General features: G+C 32.9%; 1 protein-coding gene across 2 annotated transcripts in view; it reads left to right on the plus strand.

Annotated features, from left to right (window-relative positions):
• Positions 1-21,093, plus strand: part of LOC129216067 (flavin-containing monooxygenase 5-like) — a 64,956-nt gene that overhangs the window by 29,333 nt on the left and 14,530 nt on the right. The window contains exons 2-3 of one of the 2 annotated variants that reach the window (XM_054850213.1): positions 9,231-9,869; positions 11,373-13,070. The exons of the other annotated variant lie outside the window; for it this stretch is intronic. Of the exons in view, the coding sequence (XP_054706188.1) occupies positions 9,234-9,869; positions 11,373-12,257 (1,521 nt within the window). The 5' untranslated portion in view covers positions 9,231-9,233 and the 3' untranslated portion in view covers positions 12,258-13,070. Of the gene's footprint in view, positions 1-9,230; positions 9,870-11,372; positions 13,071-21,093 lie in introns of those variants that run through there. 2 annotated transcript variants of the gene reach the window in all.

Below are 21,093 nucleotides of genomic sequence, written 5' to 3' on the forward strand. Positions count from 1 at the left end.
GGTCGATTAAGCGAACAAGACATGTGCATTTTAACCGAACAAGCTATGCACAAAGCATTTAAATTCCCTTATTATTATTGTGAGCCCCATATGTATGGTAAGCATACAAAGAAGAAAAATTTATGTTTACGAAATTTTTCCATTACAAAATTAATTAAATTAAGCGAAAAATACTTTTACACTCGTTCAACAACGTTTTAAGACCGATACGGTTTTAGTTCTTCCTTTTAGTCAGTCTCGATTCAATTCAATAACCATAATTAACTAAAAGTGTGAGTTTGAGAAAATAAGTGTTAAAAGGTACTAATCGGTCATTAAAAATTCGAATAAAATGTAAATTACGTATAAAAATTACATATTACTGAACGTGCTTACTAAACGGAAGAAATTTTAAATTTCAGTGAAATTTTGATCTTTTCTGGAACAGTGTTGGCATGCCAATGGGAGTTCCGTTAGCCATTTTTTCCTGTAAATATTTCTGGGTTTAATTGAAAGTTACAAGGAACCATTATTAATTATAATTGCAATATCTATTAAGTTCGCTGAACCTCTTGAAACACGCTTCGAGCGGCCGATTTTTATTTATTTTTTTTTTTTCCTTTTTTTCTCATGGGTCCGATTAAACGAATTTTTGTCTCAATAAACGAATAATATTAGGCTTGTGTAGTGGGATTTGTTTTGGTTCTTTACGATTTGGTCCAAATAAGAGGCTGGTCCGATTAACCGGTGGTCCTATTAGGCGGATTCTACTGTTTTCTTCCTGGTGTAAGTATTTTGCTCACGGCGCGAGTTCTGGAGCGCTAAACGAAGAAATGATGGATATGGTTAAAATATGTCACTCACCTGTGTTCCTAGAAACACGCCTCGAGAATTTGGAAAAAGAAGTTATAAATAAATATTTAAAATAAATATTTTTAATAGGTAGTTCAATAGTTTCCTTGACGCAGTGCGACCACAACTTAAGCAAACATAACTAAAGCGTGATATTGTATAAATGATACATCAGCTAGAAAAGCCTCACGAATGAAAATAACTGTTTTCAAACTTTTACTATACGTTACTATTTGATGCAACAAAAATTCACTAGTTAATGTTTCACTGCATGAGAATAAATCAGCATTAAGGTACATACAAAGCCCGACTAACTAAAATTGAGGCCCTAGACCCGCAATAGTTGGGAGGCCGCCTGCAGACTCGATAGCAGAATGCAGTGGCTGATTTACAAGTCTATCACAGAATTATGTGAATAATTTATCATGTGCATTTATAAATCCCCTTCGGAGCCCCTCATAATTTTAACATGGCAAATTCGCAACTGACAGAAGGAATAAAAGTCATCTTTCCCCAGGGAAGTTTTTTTCCACCCATATTAACAAGTCATTACTTTCTTATTATAATTTTACAAAAACATGCATTTTTTGTATTAATTAATGTTAAATAATCTTGTATTATTTAATGCTATGCATAATTCTTCAAGTAATTTGGGTCCCTTTAGGAACATGGGGTCCCAGGTCCAGGCCTAGTTGGCCTGTGCGGTACTCAAACCCTGTGTACATAAAACCTTAATTTTCTGAAATTCTGTTTTTCTTTTTTAGATGTACTGGTATTGTCGTAGAAGAACGATATGCAAAAAAACTCATGCGTATGGAAACTTTTTGGATACGAAACATTTGGTAAATTTTACAGTTGTCCATGAAATTCGCTCTAGAATTAGTCCAATGAATTAAATAAACTTTAAATAGGAAGAATACAAAAAATTCGAATAGGAAATCCCTCCTTTTTACGTTTTATTTTTGCAAGAACTAGATAGATTCGTTTAAGGGATTGGAGGTCGTGTTTATGCGGAGATTTCCCGGGTAATATTTAGATTGTTTGAAGTGATCTTTAAAATAATTTGTTACGCATGAACGGTAAATGTATCTACAGTGAATACATGAAATATATTTTTGATTGTCAAAAATAATTTTCACAAATTAGGACATTTTGTTTCTTAAAATAAAATATTTATTAAAGCATTTCGTGATTGTTTATCTGTAGGAAAATCTGGGATGCAATCCGATAGCTAAATTATTTGAGCTAGCACTGAGAAAAGACGATGTTTTCTCAGAAACAACAAAAAATGCCAGCAGCAGAAAATAATTATTTACTTTTCTTTTTTTCTTATTCTATGGTAACGATTGTTCAAATACTTTCTACAAGTATATAATGTCTAGTAACACTCAACGTGCATCAGTAAACTAGAACGCAGCTAATTTTTTTTTACTCAATGAATAATTTTATATGGTGGATTTTAGAAGTCTGAAATAAGTTTTCAGATCTACCCCAAAAGAAAAAAAAATAGCTACGAGTAACGACATAAAACAGAAGGATAGAAAAAGGACTATGAGGTACAATGAAGTTTTGTTTCAAGCAATAGGGTTACAGCACCAGTAACAGACATTAATAAGTTTGGATTTATTTAAATATTAATTTAAGGCTGCTAAAACTGATGTTGCTCTGACCCATGAATACCGTGCAACCATCTAGTGTTATCGGCCAATTTTCTATCACAAGAACTATGGAAATGTTTTTTCAATTGCATTTCTGAGTCACCTATAGAAACACTATTGTCTTTGGGTCCTCGCATTTGTAACATTTACTCATGAAAAATCCGCCTGTAATAGAAAAAGATATACATTATAGTATTGTTCAATAATAATGTAAGTTTAATATATTAAAGTTAAGCATATTTCTGAATACACACCAGTTTCAAAATTTCCTATTTATTACTACCACGACAGTTTTTCAACTATCAACAAAAACATTATATTTGGTGTAATTTAAAAGCGTCACCTAGCAAGCCGTTTTTTAAATGCAAGAAGTTCAATATGCTTGTAAATCTCTAAAATGTAAGGTTTATTTTAAAGTTTGTTGCATTAGGTATTTACCGCATTTTTAAAAAATTAAAGTGTCGGCAGAAATAGTCATAGCGCGGTTTGTAAAATATCAAGCATGAAAAGAATAACCTTTACATTTGAAAATTGATTTCCAAGTTTACCTACTTTAGCGGTAATCGAGTACTCCATAACAACAACCCGGGTATGCAGCTAAAAGGAATACTTGCATTCCGTCGACATGACATCCGGTACCGCAAACAGGTAAGCGTGAACCACTAAGTCCCGGAGGCAACAGAAGCAATATCTTATTGCATAAAAGATGTTGCTTGGTCTTGTATAAAAATAAATATCTTCTTTGGTAGTTTTTTATAATAATTGTTCGATACACACGTCCTGTACCAGAATTTTTTGAAGCAGTTTGAGACGCAGATTGAAAAGCCTAAAAATAATCTGCAAGGTAAAAAACTTCTATCAAATGAGCCATCAACTCAAGAATCAAAAGAGGACTGCGTACTCTTACGCCTAGCCTCTAACAATTACAAAAATTTATAATTTAGTCACTAGAGGGTGCGGTGTTGAGTCGGAGGAGGGATAGGAAGGTAAACAAACCAGCATCAAATTACTCCGTAACAGTTATCAAAAAACGTCACCATAAAATGCTTGAAAATAAAATGCTTCGTAAAAAATTACTTACAAAAGATCGATTAAAAAGCTTCAAAAAAAAAGGGGGGGGGCAGGGGGAACCGATGCGTAGGTAACTACCAGAGCAAGTGAGTTCGACCTCCCAGCCACCAGAGGTGAACAAAATGGAAATGTAAGCTGATATTTGAGTGAATTTTTTTCGCGAACACAATACATCCTTTACTGTGTAAAAAGAAATAAAAATAGCGTACCAAAATAACATAAGAATCGTTCTTTGGTTTATTTTTCCTTCTTTATAGCTTTTACTTTCGTATTGATTCAATCATTCAATACTTATCAGGTTAATGCTTTCTCACAACAAAAGAACATTAATCAACTTTAGATCACTCAAAATTTATAACAAACATACAAGACATTTTTCATTTTTCGATTAATGATAGGAGAAAAAATACCCTCTTGGATTTGAACCCAGAACATCAAGTCTTACTGCGGACAGACAGCTCGCAAAGTATGATGGTTTTTCTGCTCGGCAGCAAAGACCCGTGTTAATTTCGTTTGTAAAAGTTTCTGAGCTCTGCGTTGATGTTGAATTTTACGCATGCGCTTTGAACTCTTCCTCAGTTTTTAAGTTAGATGAAACATTACAGTAGCCACCGTAAAAGTTTCTTCGAGCAATTAGAGTTTTGGGCCGTGGTAGCCCGATCGGTAGAATGTCGGATTCGGGACCGGAGGGTCCTGAGTTCGAACCTCGATGGTCGAAGACCCACCGTCGTCATTAAAGGGAACTGGGCGACGTTAAATATGCTCGTGGTCTCAATGTCCTCCAAGTGAAGCGATACCTCTGGGGGTGCTAGCACCAGGTAGCTATTAGATCCTGGTCTAGTTCTAAATTCTCATTAACTGTTCGATACGGTGATGGTGCTGCCCTCTATTGGTATAAAAAAATAATGGAGGCAAGCCACTTAGTATGCAGTGCTCGACATAAATACAGTTGTAGTCAGTTGTGACTCCGAATAGAATTAGTTTTCTTAAAATCGACTTTTACTCCAGAAGTTGTGTAACATTACACCCATTAGGAATGATAACCAAACAGAATTATTTTACAGTGTACGTGGTAGTCATACTCTGCTAAATATTTACCAAAATAAAAAACTAAGCACAGGGTGTGTAAGTGTTTGGACTGAGTATTAATTTATTTCACATTCTGCACAAAATTTAGTCACCTAGAGTGGCCGCAGCTGTGTGGAAAGCGAAACAGCAAATAACTAGGCCGAAATTATTTTCACACTGGCGGATTAAAATTATTTTTATTACATTTAGAAGTCAGTATTAATGAAACTTGCAGCGATTCAGGAAACTTTACGAAATCTACTTGTGTTTGACAGGAAATTGGTTGAAAGACGTAGAATCCCGAAATTTTCCCCGGATATATTCTGTTGTATTTCAGAATTTTCTTCTAGTTATGAACATGACACACTGATGGAAGTGACTGGGAACTGGGGAAATATTTTAGTAGCCATTGCTCCAAGAATGAGCCACAATCGAAGTTCGTTTGTTCATAAAGTGTGACTACAATTCAGATTCATGTTCATCACTGACTTTGATTAATGAATCTTTAGCCAACAAACAAAATGTATTTCCAATTTGGTGACGATAACATTGCTACTGAAAAAACAAAGAGAGCCCACCTAGAGCCCTTACGCGTCAGTTTAAATGTCATTGCAGCACCAAATGAGTGTGATATTAACATAACTAAGACGAATATAAATGTCTATTTTGTAAATACTACAAGCAGTAGTCGGAAAAAACTATTTTTTTCTTGTAACGAACAACAAATGCAACTTCTTTCTTTAAAATGTAATTAACTGCAAAACTGCTTTTTTGAACTCGAATACAATTAAAATGGGAGGTGCATAACTAGACCCCACTTGGAGTGCACTTCGAAATTTCATTCTACTACGCCATATCATTTTTGAGTTATGCCAGATTATACATACATACGCACATACAGATGCCACGATAAGACTAATAATAAATCTCTCGGGAAGAGTCAAAATGGATATTTCAGAGTCCATATTTTCTTAGGTACATATGCACGTGTATACCAAGGTTTGAATTCATCGACGAACCCAATTCAGCGGGATTTTTTCATTGTAAGGAGACAATCCCGGGATCTCGCAGCATTGACTTTATTATTCTAAAAACTAATTTTTTATGTCAAATAGCACTCGTTATGCTTTTCAGGAAGGACTGCTTTTGTTATTTGAATGAGCATTTTTTTTTTCGAATTCCGAGCACCAATTGAAGAGTACTACAATACTACAAAGTCACGTGGCATTTAGCAGCTATCGTTTGGTACTCAAAAATGTGAACCTCCTAACAAAACATCATGGGATGAGGAGCGGGTTTTGCCCAAAAAATATTTAGCTTCATTAAAACGCATGATATGGCTCCACTGCTATTGGTTAAACTGAGATTAAATAGTTGTGGAAGTTTAGCAAACGATCTTCATTAATTTGCTCAAAGAATGAAACTTTCGCCAAAAACAATGTCTAATTTATCGTAACTTGCATTTAGAATGCATTTGTTGCCACAGTTTCGTTGGCCATTGTATAAGTGTACGTGACTTATTACAGCAGAGGTTTCACTAAGTGGCAGTTTCAATAAAAGTTTTTAGGTAACTTCACTATATTTACTGCTCACTTTGAAGAGACATTCAACTACTTGAGATGCTTATCATACTTCACTCTCATGCGGGTCTTCCTGTGTTTCATTCTAGCTTCTGTCGCCTTTTTTAGAGTCGTGCCAAATACTGCAGATTGATAAGCTTTAAGCTTTTTCATCCAATGTAATTTTCAAGATACCATCGCATTTATTATACTAGCTTCACAGTTACATCAGCAGGCACTTTGTTAGGAAGCATTAATAACATGTCAGATTTTTCTTTGTTATCTTATTTTAGGACGAACAGTGTGTCCTTACAGTAAGTTAAAAGTTTGGAATACATTCCTAAAGCTTACAGAAGCGGTCCAACATTGCATTCAGGCTACTCCAGTGGTTTTGCCAATCTACAGGGTACTTATAAAATAATGTGAGGTGTTCAGAGCCCTCTAGCGAGCGAATTAGAGGGCGAAGCATTGAAAAATTTCAAGGGCATGCACAGTAGACCCTGAGATTTCGATTTCTGAAAAAAAAAAAAAGTACCAAAAAGCACCACCAGCAGGGGAATTTTTGGCGTTGAAAAGGTGTATTACTGTGATTATTGAAGGATTAGATGCTAAATGATAAAACATGCATCAATTTTATTCATAAAACATGATTTTTACCAACAAGTGAGGGTCAATATGACCAACATCGAGATTTTGCAGGTACTGTATACAGTGCACAATAATTTCCACACATCTGGAGGCGGGGGAATAATTTTGCCAACCTGTAACATTTTCTAGTTTTGAAAGTTGAGATATCGGGAATATGTCGCAGATACACAATGCCATTACGAAATTCATATGGTTGAAAATCACAAGGTGAAAGATTAGTCGATCACGGTCTTAAAAACCGTAGGAAATGCATGACTAAAAAAACTGCTATCAAAGAAATGTTACCGCCATGCACTCAGAATTTAAACCCCAATATGGGGTGCTGCACCATATAACATGATAATTATTCAGAAAGAAATCCTTGCTGTCGCACCGAAATGTCTTCCTGACGTCTTTTAGTAAAATTCTTCTCTTGTTGCAAATTGAAATTTCTTGTTGGTTTTATTGAACCTCATTTGTAAGCAACAATTATTTGTAGCACAAAACATAATGTGTGTTTCTAATTGGCATTTATTTCTTCTGTATACGCAAGTAATACACTTTTGCAGCGCCAAAATCCCCCTGGTGGTGACTTTAGGTACTATTTTTATTGTAGAAATCAAAATCCCATGCTCTGCTATGTACGCCCATGAAATTTGGCGTTCTTTCGTCCAATACTTCACTTGCTAGAGGGCTCTGAACACCTCACGTTATTTTAAAACCATCCTGCATAATACAGTAAAACCTGTGAAGTTGACCAACCTTGCAAGTTGAGCAACTAAGTGGACCGCTTTTTTTCAGGCACGGAATTAGCCCTTATTATATAAATCAACCTCTGTAAGCTGACCGCCTTTTTAAAATGACCACTAAAGCAGTGCACCGTGAGTGGTCAACTTATACAGGTTTCACTGTACAATTCTTTCTCAAGTGCAATTTCCTGGGTTTCAAATGTAAGTAATGGTATGTAATTTTTACTTATTTTCTCAATTGCTGGACGAATGAAAGTTGAAAACTCAAATGACAATACCAATTAATTTGCAAAAAAATAAAATTTATTTTTAATGTATTCTTAAATGGTAAATCTACCATTTATCTTATGAGACACAAAGTTTTCCCTACTCTTCTTGTAGATATACGAAGAAGGTGATTCAAATTTCAAATTATGCTTGTAAAAATATTCGCTTTATAAACGAAAAATGTTGGGAAATGTTTGCATGGAAAATCTTAGCGGATTGGAAATACTGCGAGATTTTGCTCTCAATCTCGTACATTGCGGGATTCAGGATTGGGGATTCCGAGTTTTAAACCCAAGTGAGGACGGGCCCAGAAAACCACTTAACATTCACACGGGGGTGAGAAAAGATAAAGTTTAGACCGGAATGTAAATGATTTTTTTTTCTTTTGAGATTACAATATTTCTTTTACAATGTAAAAGGAGCTAAAAATACGGTGTATGAATTTCTGGTTCAAATGAGTCCTCGCACTGAATTCAATAAGCTACTTAATCAAAAATGAAGATTGGTATCAAAAGGTATACATATAAATTTCAACTCGCAAAAATTAAGAATATTTATAATATGCACCAAAAATATGCAAGAAATCATTACTTTATAGGGTATATTAAGATTATAGAAAATTCCCGCAGGTAAAAAAGTTTCGACATTTTTTCGAAATGTCACAACTTGCTAAAAGAGTTCTTTCAAATGTAAACACATTTTAAACAGAATATTTTTTTTACATTTTTGTTTATATTCAAAACAGATATAAATTTAATTTAAATGATCACATTATCGAAAAAAAGCTTTTTGCTATAAAGTCTACTTAAACTGTTGGATGTTTTGACCCTAAATCCTTATGAATTAGTAACGATGTATCTATGTACATGTAATGAAGCTAAAATGTAATGTTACGAAAAATAAAATAAATAGCGTAAAAAGTTCGTTTTAAATAGTTCGAGTATATTTTGAGATGGAGAAACTGTAAGTCTGTCGGTCAACCTCATCCCTCCCACAACACACATAGAGATACCCTTTGAATGAATTGTCCAATTCGAACAAACTTATTTTAGTTCGAAAGAGCTCGGAAGAACACCCCATTCCTGAATGTCACTATTTGGTCTGAACAATTTTTTATTCAATGTTGAACAGTTCCAGAAAACGTAAAGATAGTGCCTACGAGGACTTTAATGACAAAAATAAATCGCGAAGTTTAAAATGAATTTGCAACTAAGCAAACTTTTTGTGAAAAAGCTCTTGATGACGAGCATGAATAATAATAAATATATTGAATAATAATAATATTATCTGAAATTGACTGAATAAGCAAATAATAATATTATTATTATTTGCTTATTCTGTCTGTTTCAGAGACTAAAAGTAGTACTTTTGACTGAAGGAAACACCCCCATTAATTTCAGGATATGTCCATCAAAAGGAAGAGAATCGCTGTCCTGGGCGGAGGGTTTTCGGGGATTGGTTCCATTGCAATGTTGAAAGACGAAGGACTAGAGCCTATTTGTTTCGAGAAAACTGACAAGTTAGGAGGAACGTGGTGTTACAGGGAAGAAAGTACAATTGGTGTTCCCTCCATAATGCCCACGACTATAATAAATCACAGTAAAGAAATGGGAGCTATCAGCAACTTTCCGCCTCGCAAGGAATTCAACAACTACATGAGGCACAGCGAATTATACCAATGCACTCTCGAGTATGTAAAGCACAAAGATGTTGAGAAGCACATACAGTTCAACATGGAAGATGAGCATGTTCAGAAGGCGGGAGATTACGATAAAACCGGCAGGTGGATGATGACTGTTCGAAACACGGTTACGAACAAAGTTGAAACTGATATTTTCGATGGAGTTATGGTTTGCACAGGTCACTTTAATCGGCCTAAGATGCCGCATTACCCAGGACAAGAAAAGTTTAAAGGGAAGATAATGCATACGCATAGTTTGAAAAGAGTACATGAATTTACAGACAAAAAAGTTATTGTGGTTGGAATGGGGTGTTCAGCACTGGATGCAGCTGTTGAAGTCAGTAGTGTTTCGACGCAGGTAAGAAGTTAAAAATAAAGTATTTTACCTATATGTATTTGTTTATTTGTTCATCTTTTGTGATAGAGTCAAGACACGACACTGAAAGTAGTTTAGACTTTTCTAGAAATTCGTTTGGAAAATTATCAAGTCAGGTTTTGTTTCACAGATTAGATATTCAATAAATAAAAAAAGCAATTTATCTCAAAAGATGTTTTGTTTTATATTTCTTTCTTTCTTTCTTTTTTTTTTTTTTTTTTGAAATTTTTCTGTCGCATTAATCCGAATCACAGATATTCAGCGAAGCAATACGTAATTATGATGACATTTACTTATTTTTTAAACTTAAAAATGTTTACTATTTTTTACTTCTGCTCGGAGCCAAAGTAGGTTTTGCATTCGCGATTTCTTTTTAAGACTACAATTTTGTACACCCTTGAGTGATTGATTCGTCGTCTTCTCGTCTTTCCCGGTTGGGCATACGTATTTACAAACGTACGGGCAGCCAAAATATCTATTTGGCATAGTACATATTGTACACCGGATGAAGGGTTATTTTTTTTTTATCGTAAGTGTTTGAATTTATTTTTTTAAGAAATGAAGACATAAAAATATATTTGATTCTCCCAAAGAAAAAAAGCCCTGTCTAGAGCTATAGCCCAGCAAGATGGCAACCTTAGTGACATTTCTCACTTGCGACTTTCGACAAAAGTTTTAAACTCTGTTATTTACGAAACGGAGCAAGGTATTTTATAAGGAATATGTTTATGAGGATTAGTTTTGCAATTAAATTGTGCGTTTTTATTTAGACTAGCTTTGGCATTAAGATAGAAATCACTTCAAGAATAACTAATTATCCCAGTTTATTTTGAACACCTGAACTATTGAGTTAACCTAAACAGAGCAAAAATTGACGGTTTGAACTTCATTTTCGATAAAATTATTATTTTTGTACTATTAATGATTGATTCTTTTCATACACATTTATCTACTTGTTCCTCCTTAAACTAAGTTTATTCAGTAAATATTCAATTTCAAAAGGAGGAAAAATTTTTTTAATGAAGTTCTTAAACTATTGATGTTTAAAAATATGGGGGTATAACGGTTGTATTTAATCTCTACGGTCACTTGAAGAAATAAAAGGGATTTAAATATTTTGAGCACAATAAACGAAAAGTTCTTGCAGTGGCGAATATTCTTGCTCATTACGAATTTATCAGAAGTAGTTGCTGTTTTTGGGCACTTGTATATGCTGTTAAAAAGTAAAGAACTTTAGGCAAGGAAAGTGATTCAAATATTTTAATAAAACCATAGATATAAATGTTATATTGAAACTAAAACTTAAGCAGTCTCGAAACTTGTTTTTTTTTTCTTTTTACAGCTGTTTTAAGAACACCATTATTAACTTAAAAATATGTCAGAACAACTAACATCATTTATATACTTCATTAAGTACTGACTCGAGTAACTGATCTCATTTATATACTTCATTAAGTACTGACTCATGTATACTTTATTTAATAGGTATATCTGAGCACTCGCAGTGGGGCGTTTGTAATCAACAGAGTCGGACCAAATGGGTACCCTATGGACTATGTCATACTTCGAAGGTACTTCGCAATATTCCTGGATATATTGCCTATAAATTTTGCTAGCTGGTACATGGAGACCTTTTATTTAGACCCCAAATTTAACCACAAATTGTACACCATACAACCAAAAAGCCACCTTTTTTCTAAAGACCCGATTTTGAATGACCATATTGCATCGAAACTTTTATCAGGTTCAGTAATTCAAAAAGGTGATATTAAATACTTTACTGAAGATGGTGTGGTCTTTGAAGGAGACACAGATGTAACAAAAGTGGATGTCGTAATCATGGCAACGGGTTATACTTTTAAGTTCCCTTTTCTTCAAGAAGGGATTTTACCTCTAGAAGACGGAATGATAAATTTGTACAAATGCGTGTTTCCCCCTCAACTAAAACACGCAACGCTGGCTTTTATAGGATTTCTTCTTCCTTTTGGTCCAGGCTTCCCACTTGGCGAGTTACAATGCAGGTGGGCAGCAAGTATATTTGCAGGGAAGAACCACCTGCCGTCTGAAACTGAAATGAGAAAGCAAATTAGACGAAGGAACAACAAAATAATGAAACGCTACGGACCAGGTGAGAAAGCATCATTGCATGTGGATTTTGTTTCATACATGGATGACATTGCAAATGAATTGGGAGTAAAACCAAATTTTTTCAAGCTCTTTTTTACGGACTTTAAGCTGTTCATGAAATTAATGTTTGGTCCATGTCTGCCTTATCAATACAGATTAGAAGGACCTCATAAATGGGATGGAGCTAGAGAAGCAATTATGACGTGTGAGGAGAGAATACACTGGCCTCTACAGAGGAAGTAGAGTGTTCAGAAGAAACATTTTGTTGAATATATTCTGCAATATGTCATGAAGTTAATACTTTTCAATTTTAATCTGTGCTATTTTCTTACAAAGTGAACACGTTGAGTTTCATTGGGCTTATTTTTTCTATTGGTTTAAGTTTTTCATTTGGTGAGTGACAATGCAGATGTGTAACGTACGTATTTTCATTAACGTATTGAATTTTCTGAATGTGGAAAAGAACTAATTAGTTACATAAAAGAACTACCGTATTGCGAAACGCAAGCATAAGTTTAAAAAAAAAAAAATCTCCGCATGTGAATTTAATTTCTTTTAAAGAAGAGCTCGAAAAGGAATTTGTGACTGAATCAAATTTCCCTTAAATAATTCTTTATTTAATGTTCGTAAAATTATAATTCAGTCTATGTCGTTCCTACTATTGCATATTACAAGGACCACACAGTTGGGATGGCGCCAGGGAAATAATTATGACATGCGCAGAGATAATGCGCTGGTGTCCCAGAAGAAAGATATTACACCGATTTCTGAAAGATATTATCAAATACGTCCGGAATGTAATGCCTTCAAAAAAAATTTCTCAGAAATTATTTTAAAATTGGGAGCTTGCATTTTTTCATCTAAAACAAAAAGTACTTAATTTGTTGAAAGATTAAAACTTATTTTATTCGTATAGGTACATTATTTTTTTTTTCTTTTTTTCTTATTCTTTAAATTTTGATTTTTAATCTCGATTGTATGTAAAAAAACTGATAATGTACTACATTTAAAATAAATTGTAAATATGTTACCTTTTTATTTTGTATCATAACATTTACCGCTTAAATCTATGTGCAAATGTATAATCCTTTCTTTGTTCACATTTACTTACTACGGTTGAAAAATATTTAAATAAATGACAATGTCTTTCTTTATTATATAATTATGAATACTTTTAATGTGACTTGTGTAGAATTTTTACAGACTTTTTTTGCCAAAAATGTGTTCTTTTAAAATAAATATATGCTGGTTTCATTTACTTTTAAAGGATGTAAATGATGAAAGTATAATCTACATTGTAAATAATGAAACACTTCTTGAACACATTTTGCACAAGGACACTTGCCTTATCTCTAGAGCACTATTGTGAAACAGTTATCAAATCTCTTCTAAAAACATTGTTCAAAAAATATATTTAGTTCAGCACACTCTTTTACAACGATTAAGTAATATTAAAAAGTTTTTGAACATTTACGCTGAACATTTTGTGGCACACGCTTTGGTACAGTTTTTAGGATACGTTTTAGAACAATTATGAAGCGCTAATATCCCCCCAGTATACAAGATATAAAAGTATAAAATAAGCTTTTAGAAAGTATAACTATGCACTAAGTTTGCCTATGTTGAGACAATAGGCTTGACAAACAGGGCATTGGCTTTAACAGAACCTGATTATTTATCAGAATTATTAGTATTAAAATTTAAAATTCAACGATGTCTCAAAAGCAATTGAATAGCTTATGGCAAAATTACATACGAACAGTATGTATTAATAAAATAAATTATCAGGAAAATGTAAAGCTACATTTAAGTTTAAAATATTAATTTCCATAATTTCTTTTTTTAAGCAAATCAAAAACGTAAAAGGTAAACACTTTTTTTTTTCAAAATAATAATAATAATAATAATAATAATAATAATAATAAAATAAAATAAATGCTCACAAAGATTTTAGTTTCTCCGGAACAAGAAAATTTGATTTGCTATCAACAAGGCTTACATCTTTAAGTTCCTGCTACTCACATACTAAGTACAATCTATTGCTTGGTTTCTTATCACTGATTTTAAGCATAAATATTATTATTTTAAACAATTAAAATGCAGTGGAATTCTACAATTACTAATCTTTTGTGGGAAAGTTTACTGCAGAGATCAGTGTCAGATCTGGAGGGGGAGGGAGGGTATGGTCCTTGCACCAGGAGGCAACTTTTAGGGGAGGCCACATATTCTATATGCGTGTTTTTTTTTGTTTTTTTTTTGAAACTCAATATAAAACTTGAAGGAAGATAAATAGGGGCGGCAGCTCCAAGATGCTCAGCTCGGAAAAAACCCTATGTCCGACACTGACAAAGATAAAATTAAATAAATATTACTATTTTTACTTCCTTGTACGTAGTACAGGAGGAAATGTGTTCGCAAAAAAAATTCATAAATAATTTAAATGTTGACCTACATTTACATTTTACTCACTACTGAATGGTTGCAAAGTAGTATTTTGGCAAACCCTCTTGTAAATGTGTACATATGAACGTATGAACACCCGAAATTTTGATTTTGAACATTCTTAAGCTTTAAGAACATGGACGGTTTCAATTAACATAAGAACACGGGTGGCGTACTCCGTTCGCCAGCATTTTTAAAGCTTAACTATCCATTTTTAAAGATTTTTTTCATTTTCTACAATGTTTAGTAAAGTTAAGCAGCGAAGATCTAATTGAACGAACAGACGAACACAATTAAAATGAATACAATCATAATATAGTAAAAAATGATGATAACGTTTTATTTGCGAATTCCAAGAATATTAAATCAATAAATAAGGAAATAATTTAATAAATAAAAAAAGGATTCTTAAAAAAGATATTTTAGTCACTGAGATAACTTGTTGGCATTTTTTGAACAATTATTGCAGCTCTCTTTATTATATTTTATTATTTATGTATGCTTTTTGCATACAAAATAGGAACATTTACGTGTGGTTTCTACAAAAAATATTAAAAAAGAACAAGAGAAAAAGGCAATTTTCGACTATAAACACAAGTACGTCACTGAACGGACCTTGCACAAAGGGTAAATAATTATCAAGCGTTGGGCAGGTGACTATTCTAAAATTTGCAGCTGATTTCTCGCTGTACGCCGTCCGTGATCTTAAAGGTTAAGCTAATTGCAACGAATTTTCTCTGTACGGCTAGGTGTACGTATACAGTATGTATCTCGTATAACTCAAAAACGGATGCCATAGAAGATTGAAATTTTGTACGTAGTTGCTGAGTGGGACTTAAATGTGCAACTAATATTTTGGTTGCATTATAGGATGTTCCAAATAGGATTTTTGTCCGTTTGGAGGGGGAAGGGATGCGTGGTAATTTTAATGCTAACTAAAACAAATTCATATATTTGAATTCCGTTGTCGATATATCCGCAAATTGACAAAAAATTTGGCGACAGAAATTTCCCTAGATGCTGTGTCTAACAGTGCTGTGCATAGTACAGCAAGCTTTTGAAAATTTGAAAAGGGTATGTTTGTGCCAGTACTGTGAATACTACAGTCAGCTGTTGCAAACGAACGACGTAACCAAACGAACGGTGCAACCTGAATAACTCTTGAGCTAAAGATTGAAATGCGCATATTGAGGTGGAGTTTAACGATTTTTGCCCAAATATTTGTGAATAAATTGAAATTAGTTGGAGAGATACAATGCATCCATTAAAGAACAACAAAATTATTTTCTGCACACATATTTTCTCACTAACCTCAAGCAAAACCTTAGGAAGAATCCATTTTTCAAGTCTTTAGAAGTTTCGTTCCTAATGGTTTGTTTTTTATGTAGGGGAGATGAGACATAGCGGATCAGTAGATATAATCAGAGTTACAAACTTTAAAAAATCTAAATTGGTAAAAATAAGAAAAAAAAACATAAAATTGAACAAAATTGCAGCTTACTGCAATTACAAGAATATTCAATGCTTTTTTTAAGTGTGCTTATGGATGAAAAGACTCATAATTCAAGGCTTTAGTTTATAGAACTACGCTTTTTTTCGTAGAAATTGGCAGCTCTAGGTATAGTGATACAAATTAAATGTGAATTTTAATTCAAATACCAAAAACTAAAAAAGGTTAAAATATTTTAGTCAAGCTGCATGGCAATACTGTGGATTCTCGCTATTGTCACATTATATCTTGAAGGGAAGCTGTAGCCTTTTTTTTTTTGTTAGAGTTTTGTCACACTTTCGATACGTTTTTTTTTTTTTTTTTTTTTTTTAATTTAAGTATAAACTATTATTCAATTATCATTTTCTTTGATTTAATGTGCAGCTGAAACTTTATGATTTGCATGCATGTACTGTTCGTTATTTCATGAAACATTTTTTTTTTCCTTTTTTTAACTCTTGTTGACAAATGGCATCATCCAAATTGAAAATAAGAAGAAAAAACAATTTTTTGCTCACCAGTCTTATTTTTAGGTTTTTTGCCCTAAAACACAATTGCTCTTATAAGTTCGAAGGACTTCCTCTACACGTTTTATCTGAAAAAATATGATCAATTTTTTTTTCTCTTTATCACACATACACTAATTAAACAGACACAATTTTTTCTTCAGAAGTATTAGTCATATTTAACGTGGAGAATATTTAGATTGACTTGATTTTTTTAGCGACTTGAACTAACTGTTATCAGCAGAAGGGGTTATGCTGTAGGATAAAGTTGCCATATTTCGTCTCCCTAAGCTTATTGGCCTCCAAATTGCATATGTTGCGATCAATCAGTCCAAAACGAATTATGTAGCATCATCAACTAAGCATACACGTGATATTTAAACTTAAACACATTAAACACAATTCGTTTTCAGCTTTAAAAAAATTAAAAAAACTAAGAAAAAAGAAAGCACTTTTACCAGAATTGAAAATTGTTATCCTATTTTCTTCCTCCCACCAAATCATTTTCTAAAGACAGCAATAATAAGTTAAAAACCAGGTAATAATAATAAATATGGATTAAGAAATACCATAAATTGTTTCTTTTGTTACAAAATATTTAGTTAACAAATTAAAAAAAAAAAAATAAGCCCTCAAAACAAGCTTAACAAATGATTTTTTGTGTTCTTCTCTCCGGAGCACATTTTGGCGTTTTCCATGAGGCCCACTGAGGTCAACGAATCTATACTTCTTTATGTTTGTCTTTATAAAAACCTTTTTGGAACATAGGATACTATGCATCAAGATCTTCTACTGCAATATCGAAAGGGGACGGAAGAAGGAAAACCATAGTTGCCAATATGGTGGTTTCCTGTTCTGCGTGAATGTAACAGTACATAAACAAATGCTCAGATAACCCAGTTTAGATCTCATCCCAAACAAATATGCCAAATATAACTCCCGTGATGGAGAAAATTATAACGACAAGTAAAAAGTTGCCAATTCTAAGCGCCATTTGGTTAGAAAAGTATGCAAATATTTTCACGAAAAAAAAAATAGACGAAATAAAATTTATTAAACACACTTTGGCTAAAAAAAATTTAAAATTATTAAAATGCATGATATTTTAACTTTTTACTAGTTCGCCACTTGGAGAAAACTATAAGGACACACATTTATTTTGAGACCGGGAGCAAAAATTTGCATATTTAGTCGTATGATATTTACAATAACCCAAAACTGTTGCGCAGTAATATTGTTAATTTTATCTTGTTCTTTTTCAGGCCGAACCGCACACATTTCTCTGAATGTGAAAACAACAAACTGTTGCTTACAAAAAATGTAGAATTAGTGGATCGGAAATTGTAAGGAAGGTAACAGATCTAAAGCAGTTATTTATAATTTGTTAAAGAATCCAAAAAAATAATGGCAAGGAAAAGCGTACATTAATGCAACTTTCACTATTCGAACAGTGCGTTATGTTTTGCAAAAGGGTTCCAATGTTACATATGCCAAACTACGGTCACATTCACCATTTACAAAGTTTCAAAATAAGCTATGATTGTAATTCGCTAAGAAACACGTTTTTTTTTTTTTTTTTTTTTGTGTGTGTGTGTGTGTGTGTGTGTGTGTCTCGATGGAAATACGTTTCTAATGAAAAAACTTTAAAACTTTTATTTGCATTGATCCACTGATCACATGATTTTCACCATTACTGGCATGATTTGAAAACGAAACTCCTTTTTTTAAAAATAAAAATTTGGAGACAGTTTTGCAATGGATGTGGGCAGATTTTACAGCTAATGGAGCACCACCAATTATGTCTATTTGATCTCCCGGACAATAATGAATATAATTCAGAATCATATGTTGATATACTAGCTGAAAATGTATTACCTGAAACAGCCCTTATCACAGGTGGTGCTTATTTGTTTTAACAAGACAATGCAAGTTGCCATGTGTCATGTGGATCGCATTCATGGTTTGATGCCAATTCAGTGATTATTCTAGACTGGCCCACAAAAAATCTTTATTTAAACCCCAAGTGTGTCATTTTATCTAGATATCATCTGTGTGTCATTTTATCTAGAAAAGTATTTAAAGATGGAACACAGTATGCAAATTAATACGAACGGACAACATCCATTGAATTGGCATGTAAAACCATTTCTGAATCAACTTTAACTGAACTTTCTGAGTCAACGACTGGACTATTGATGAGGGTAATTAAAAAAACTGATTTTGTAGAATTTTAATTTTTTTCAGGAGACATCTGTTTAGTGTCTTTATAATTTGTTCCATGGTTCACCTAATACATTTGTGTTAATTTGTGATTTAACAATTATATTTTAATTTAATTTCGTACTAACAGGATTCTATTTACAAGTAGTAAATTATATTTGATTTTGATTGCCTTTGATGATTATTTTCATACGTAACACTCATTTTTCAACGTGTCCTGAAAATATTTTTCATGGCTGTAATAAACACATTATAATAAACCAAAAAGGTCATTTACATATAGTATTAAGTCAACTCAAGGTTTTTTTTTTTTTTTAAATCTCAACAAGTGATTCCAAAAAGCTACGTAGTGTGTTAGACTTATGAAACTTCCGCAAATGAATAGTGGTCTTGTCCACAACCAGAAAAAAACATCACTGGCGGTGACGTCGAGTGTTAGACCAGAGAAAGCTAGGGGGACGAAATATGGCTGCTTTACCTCATGCCAACTTTTGTCTGATTGTATCATTCATTTGTGGTATAGAGCAAGTGCGTTCTCTGGGATAGAAACACCAGCTCTAGAAGGGAAAAACTAGAGAAGATTTTAAGGTAAAAGATATGATTTCACAGGGTGTAGATGCAAAAACAAAACTTTATTTCACTGCAAAAAACGTATGAGTAGCAAGAAAACAATAAAAAATGTACTTCATTAATAAGTATTTTTATTTTATAAATACAAAGGAAATATTTTATAACTAAAAAGGTTCGTTTAGTGTTAACAAACTTTAGTTCCTGAGTATTTATCGGTTTCAAGGAAAACGTGTTGACAAAAAGATGGCAAAAAATGTTTAGATTCCACAGTAAAGAAACAAATTTAAAGGGGAGAAAGCACACGGCAACTAACTGCTGTCGTGCCGTATAACGTGCTGTTTATTTGGCCATTTTTAGAGACATTGGATACTAAAGGTTTTTTTTTCTACTTCGCATAAATGGAACCATAAAAAACTTGATTGAAGATGAAAAGTTAAGTTTTACATCACACTGCAACATGGGTGCCCATATGCAAAGTCTCAAGGGGGAGCTCAAATATTTTCCCCGTGGTTTAGCTGGATATTTCCCCCGTGGAAACTGATTTCAGGACAGATTAGAGTCATTAAAATTTGACATTTCTGATAACTTATTCATTAATGGCTGGAGAAGCAATGTTTTTACATTTTTGCAAAGAAAAAAGTACTAAAAGCAAGGAAGTTCTAATTTCAAAGGGTGGGGCTCGAGTCCCCCCTTGCCTCCCTATATGGGCTCCCTTGCACTGCAAATAATCAAGCACTTTTTGAATACTGATTTTTGACCCCTTTTTGAGAATACTAACTTTTTTTTTGAAGCGTATTGCAGCGCATTTTCTTCACTTATGCGCCTTTTTTTTTTGCTGGTCATTTTGGTCGGCGCATAAGTGAGAGTTCACTATATTGTCCTGTACGTTCTAAGTAATAAGTTTAACGTGGCATGAAAGTACAGAATCAATTTGTACAATAGAGGGAACATATCGTTATGTAACAGATTTGTTTGCCAGATTGTTTCATATTTGGTCCAAAAACGTTTCAGTTAAAAAATAAAAATTAATACTTCACATTTAACAGTTCAAACTTTCTTTAACAGGATAAATTTCTTTAACTTTTTTTTTGTCAATCCCCCTTTCTTCTTAACCATTAGAATGTTATCTTTTTTTTTCCTTTTTTGCAAAAATTGCTTCAAAAAAAGGCATATTTTTCATTATAGTCAATATAAAAAATCTATATGAGGGAAAAGGGGGCTCAAATGAACACGGGGCACGTGTGAACATGGTATTATTTACTAAGATCTCTTCCAGCAAAAAATCTGGAAAAATTCTCAAGTAAGGACAGTACCAGTTATACCTCTTGGACAAACATTTAGAACAATGGGTCATTTTATAATTCTGTGGTGGCAACATCTTTGTTTTTGCAGGTGGGAAATACATTTTATCACTGTCTTTTTCATGTGATAAATTTTTTAAAACTAACTGCTAATCTAAATCTAACTATTACGAACCGCTGTATGTACATTCAAGCAAATTTATGACAAGTTTTAAATTTTTTCATTCAATTAAAAGTACTTTGTTTTGGCGAATTAGCTCTAAAGTAGACAATTTGGCACTTGTGAACACAACATCTCGGGGGGCACAAGTGAACAGTTCCCTTAGTCTTTCTCCTTAATATTAATATTAGTGTAGAGTATTGTAAGTTTTAAAAATTGTGTAAATATTTAAAATTATTATTTTCCTACAATCAGTTAGTCAACTGTTATTAATATTAATAAACATAAATAAATAAATATTTATTATTTTCATTTTTTTAATTTTTTGCTACTAAATACTTGATTTATAGTTAAGTGTTATATAATACTAACAGGAAATAAAAAGACAAAA

The sequence above is a fragment of the Uloborus diversus genome, chromosome 2 (assembly GCF_026930045.1).
Source record: "Uloborus diversus isolate 005 chromosome 2, Udiv.v.3.1, whole genome shotgun sequence".
Classification (NCBI taxonomy): Eukaryota; Metazoa; Arthropoda; class Arachnida; order Araneae; family Uloboridae; genus Uloborus; species Uloborus diversus.